Genomic DNA, 5376 nt, shown 5'->3' on the forward strand with positions numbered 1-5376 from the left:
AAAACCACGAATTGTGGCTCCTAATGATAAGTCTTTGAAATACCGCATCCTCTATGAGGCTCACGACACGCCACTCAGTGGTCATCTTGGTCATGACAAAACGTACAGCTCTGTGAGTCATCACTATTGGTGGCCCAAGTTGTACAAATGGACGAGCACCTATGTGCTCACGTGTAAGACGTGTCAACGGGTGGAACCCGCTTCAAATGCGGCTGTGCCGCTGCGCCGCTGGCCAGCTTACCAATCCCCAATGGGTGCTGGCAGTCCATGAGTTTGGACTTTGTGTTGTAAAGATTCGGCTGGCAACACGGGTGTCGTGGTATTCATCGACTGGTTGAGCAAGGTGGCTCATCTGGCGGCGGTGCCAGGCATTATCGACGGAGTCGGTCAAGCAACGCTGTTTGTGGATCGTATTTTTCGACAACATGGACTCCTAGAGTCGATTGTCTCTGATAGAGACCCCCGTTTCACGGGAAAATTTTGGTCGACTATCTATAATACTCAGCACCAGGTTAGATATGTCGACAGCAGATCATCCGCAGACCGTTGGTCAAACCGATAGGGTGAATCGCGTCATCGAAGACGTTCTTCGGAGCGTCTGAGCTGAGATGCCGAGGCGCTGGAGCGCCACGTTGCCCCTCGTAGAGTTTGAACTGAACAATTCAGTGCATTCGTCTACCGGCTACACGCCGTTCTACGTAAACGGACTGATTCACCCTCGCGTCCCGCTAACGCCGCCATTTCCCTGGCTTAGACCTTGGCTAGGGAGAGAATAGCCTAACGGCTAGCTGATGTCAGCCCCCTCCCTGTCCGTAAAGAAGTCGATGACTTCCTATCTACCAGATTGAGTGTTTTACGCACGTTCACGATCCGATGGCCGAAAGCCAATACATGCAGAAAGAACATACAGATGGGTGAAGCAGAAGAAATGTGGAAGAATTTGAGGTCGGAGACCTGGATTTATTACATGTTAAAAACTTTTTTACACATGCAGTCTCTGCTTTCTTTATGATAAAGCTTCGTCCACGGTTTATTATACATTGTAAGGTCGTGGCCAAGCGGGGCTTTGCCCTAAAACTTTCGAAAAGAATGCGCACCCACCCGGTGTTTTATGTGGGCTTGCTTAAGCCGTACCGGGTCCGACGCAAGTGATCGTGGAAGCGTTGGCGCCCGAACGGTGCCCAAAGGCACCCAGCAACTTAGAAGCTGAACCAGCAACTGTTCTAAGCACGGAGTGCAACAATCTTCACACAAGTGATGCATTCGTCTGCTCGACGGCCAAGAGCCACTCCGATAGAGCGCGATAATCCTCAACGTGAGGCAGTCGGTGCACAAAGTGTTCCAGGCTCTCGAGGACTTCCGCACAGCAGTATGCGACCTCGGCAAGATGCTCGGCAGAGTGCCAATAATGATGGACTTTGTCCTTCCACTATCAAAGAGCATCGCGAGTCACCGGACGGCGATCAGCCAGGTCGTCATTGCCCGGCACCGACTCTTCTTGTTGAAAATGGTGAAAGGCGGCTGTAAACCCTCTCCCAATGCGGCGGCGCCGCTGGGCAGTTTACCGGTACCCTCCGGGTGTTGGCAGTCCAATGGAATTTGTCGGCGGGCAACACGGGTATTCACAGGTGCAGACCTTCCACATCCATCATGCCATTTTTGACAAAGAGGTGAATATTGCACTGAAAGCCGAGAACAATTACTGTGTCTCAAGGACATCTCTAGCCCCCCAGGGGCAATAAAAATCCGCCAATTCTAGGTGGGAAGACTTTTCTTAGTCCCCGAGCAGCACCGTACTTTTTTGCAGATGTAATATCCGCGGCAATATAAAAAATTAACGCTCCTTATACCCATTCTCTCGCGGCTGAGAGGTGTTGAAGACCAAGCCCCCATACAGGGGTAACTAACAGACCCCTTACTAGGAAATGTCGAGTACCGATATATGCGGGTAGAAGAACAAACATATCGTAGATTCCGTGGTGTACCCCCCCTCACACTAGTCCGTGTTATAGACTACGGAACGTCTTTTGAAGCGCTGCTGGTACAAAAAGCAATCAAGTCTTGCAACTCGTGTCATGGACTTAAGTGGGAAGCGCATAACCTGTATTCTATCCTGGTAAGATAAAGATGAACTTTCCCAACTTAAAAGCCCTTTAACCCCCAAGCTTTAGACGACAAAGCTTATGCTGCATCTGATCCCCATAATGTACAAATCGCGTCATTAATGCGTAACATCACCTTCATGACATGCCACATACATAGTAGGGGCGGGCGAAGCGCATCCGTCACCACATTTTTCGGATATCGAGAACATATTTGGCGGTATTCCGAGGCGTAAAGAGAAAAGGACTAGGACAGTCTTGCCAAAATGAGAACTTAAACACTAAAAAATACTTCAAGGATTCTACTTCACCAGATACTGCTTGTAGCCTGGTGAACCTGTCTATTTATATTCGCTGCATGGAAGCGGGTCATCCATTGCATATCGATTATAAGACGGCAGAAAAAATATTTTCTTTGGTGCGATCAGCATTATCGCTAACGGTGGTCTGTCAAATACTTGAAATTTTCAGCGTGCGGACTATGCTGGCATGAGTACATTTTTGTTGCGCTTTTCGTTTTGGACAATTCAATTGATTGGTGTATGGCGTCCTAAGCTTTTCGTGACAAATTTGCTGCGCTTTGACAATCTGTCATTCAGCTACGTTGGATTACTGCGTCGTTAATTAGTCTCCAACAAAATACTCTGCACACAAATGTGAAGGAGACAGCTACTATTTGCACCACACAGACTGCAGGATGCGCTCGAAGGCTCTTTTAATTTTGAAAGTAGAGCTCATTCACATTTTGAGTTCGTATAAAAGAGCCTAACGTGACGAGAATGTGGCTTTCAAAATGTAGACAGTGTATTGTCGGTCGGCTGATAACACCTTTTACCCACAAGGCTTTCATGTGTGCACTGGTAACCGCATGTGGTGCATTCCTGCCATCAGGAGTAGCTTTGCGTGATTGGCGCATGATATCTATCCTTTTGAGATGAAATTGAGCTTCTCTAGAACGTGTTTCTGGAATGTTATAAGCAAGGCATTAAGACCATAGCCACTTCGTCACGATTTAAACCAGACACAAGGTTGAGCATAATCAACGATCCGTCACTTTTTCCATTAACAAAGGTCATTGACGTGCGACGCAAGGATAGAATCCTTACACTGCGATCTGGGAAATTGTGACGCTTTCATTGTCACCGCGTCTTCAGCTTTCAGCAAATGTGGAAATATTATTGGGGATTTGGAGACAGTCTTTATACTTCTTGCACCCAATGTGTCTCGACCTCAACGCCAAAAGTCGTAAATGATGGATATCTCATCACCTCATGTGGTACAAACAGTATCAAATTGACAAATTTATCGCCTTCAATTTGTTGCACGTACACCCAATATATAATCGAGCTCTACAAGAGTTTCAAATATGAAGCCATGTTATCTTGTTTACCTCAGCCACTCCGCCTACAGTTGAGCCAATGTTCTTACCACACAGCCGCATGACTTCAGTGCTACGTAGGTGGATACGTGACTAGGTGTTGCTTACCACCTAGTGCGTTTCCTCCACGCCAAGACAAAGGTAAATGATCTATTATAACATCAGAGCCTGGATCTTGTACTCGTAAGTCTATATCGATATTTGTCGAGAATAAGTCCCAAGGTTTCTATGATAAATCTCTGTGGAGACCTTGGAACTTATTCTCGACAAATACACACCCTGAAAACCGTAATAAACAGTCGCTCTTTCATGTCTCAACAGAGATCCAATGAAGACACCGGCTCAAATATTGTAAATTTACATCCTAAATAGACATGCCTCTTTTTCAGATTTCGACCTTTTTCCGACTCAAGTCTTCGTCCTGACGCTTTATCGTGGTACATCAATTTGGTACGTACGAGCTTCAATCTGAATCGTAAATATAAAAGAGCTAATAGTCAATGTGCACAAACATCATACTAAAATTCGTATCTGATTTAGCTATCCTTAACTAAAAATAAAGCTCACTGGAGTCAAAAACCAATATGTTCGCCGACCATTCAGATCACGAAGATTTTTTTTTGTATCATCCTGGCTACGCACTATCCCGCTCGCTGAATGTTGTCATCGCAGATTATGCTGGTAACAGACCATTCTGACCGCAACTATACTAGTTTCCAATTTCGTGTTTGTTGCTTTTGCTGTTGGCAGACCATCCTTGTCACTGACTATCCTTGTCATTGACCATCCTTGTCTCCTATGCAAGGTCCTGGCTAACCGTAACTTTTACAAAAAAGAAACGCGCCATACTCGGTTGCGTTGAGTGTCAGCTTCCCAAGCCATCATCTCATTAATTTTTTTTGCAAGTTGAAATCGCATAGTCCGAAGAGCACATTGGAGAAACGCGGTTACTGAGGCCGTCATTAAAGCCAAAATCATACGGGTCATGTTTGCGATGTGTTTTTTTGATCAGACAAGCACTTCTTCATATTCCAACAAACCATTTTTACCTTTTTTGAAGGATGCAAGATTAGCCATCGTATTAGTAGAAGCCTCTTCAGCTTCCGTTACACGCATGGTGCCCATCTCTCAAAAAAGAGTAGGAAGACATTCCGGTACGATAGGCTCGTCGCTAAATACGATAAAGCATCAATGCCAACGACTTCCACTTGCTCGTAAAGCAATAGTAATAGTGTGATATAGTCGTCAGTGACCATACCAGAGATAGTGTCTCGACAAGCAGTCCTAATGGGTCAGAGTCAAACAGATGCATCGCTCCATGTTTAGCACTGCATTGTACAGCTACGACTTCGATATTATGGTGGGTACATCTCCTTACCCTCAGTCCGTGCTGTACAAAACCATATGTTTTTCCATGAGCCTGTTGGTTTAGCTACCGACCAAGTCTTGAACATAAATAAAGACGGACCCAGCTTACGAATATGAAGCGTGTTGTGCTGCGCAATTTTGTTTCTTATCTTCATGTGAAATAGAGAGTCAATTGGTGGATTAACAGAGCTGAAAAATCTAGTTGATCGCCAGGAAGTCTTCAAGCATTTATTGCATCCGGACAAAACTGTCCCGACGACCTAGCCAGTAAACCTCCACCGGTTACCCCTTGACGTGCCCCTACGTAGAAAGTATACCATCAGTTGCTTAACAAATTAAGACGACGTATGACGAGGCTGATGTAAAGGCAAGTGCGAATGTTTTGGCAAAATGCAAAGTGAACATATTAAGGTCCTTAGTTCGCAGTGCTACCTCTAAGCCTATTTAGAATATTCTATCAAATATTTTCCTGGATTCTCTACTGGATATATGCACCTTTTATGTGTTTGTGGATAGCCCCTTGCTGAA

At 45.4% G+C, this 5376-nt stretch overlaps 1 protein-coding gene across 1 annotated transcript; it reads right to left on the minus strand.

The window, feature by feature from the left end:
* Window positions 1-4305: 4305 nt before the first annotated feature.
* PHALS_11233 (uncharacterized protein) lies at window positions 4306-4605 on the minus strand (the record flags this gene model as incomplete). The annotated part of the gene is made up of 2 exons (XM_024726791.1): window positions 4306-4430; window positions 4521-4605. The coding sequence occupies 2 exons, from the start codon at window positions 4603-4605 to the stop codon at window positions 4306-4308; spliced, it is 210 nt and encodes a 69-aa protein (XP_024577433.1).
* Window positions 4606-5376: the final 771 nt, after the last annotated feature.

The sequence above is a fragment of the Plasmopara halstedii genome (genome assembly GCF_900000015.1).
Source record: "Plasmopara halstedii genome assembly, contig: Scaffold_526, whole genome shotgun sequence".
Classification (NCBI taxonomy): domain Eukaryota; phylum Oomycota; class Peronosporomycetes; order Peronosporales; family Peronosporaceae; genus Plasmopara; species Plasmopara halstedii.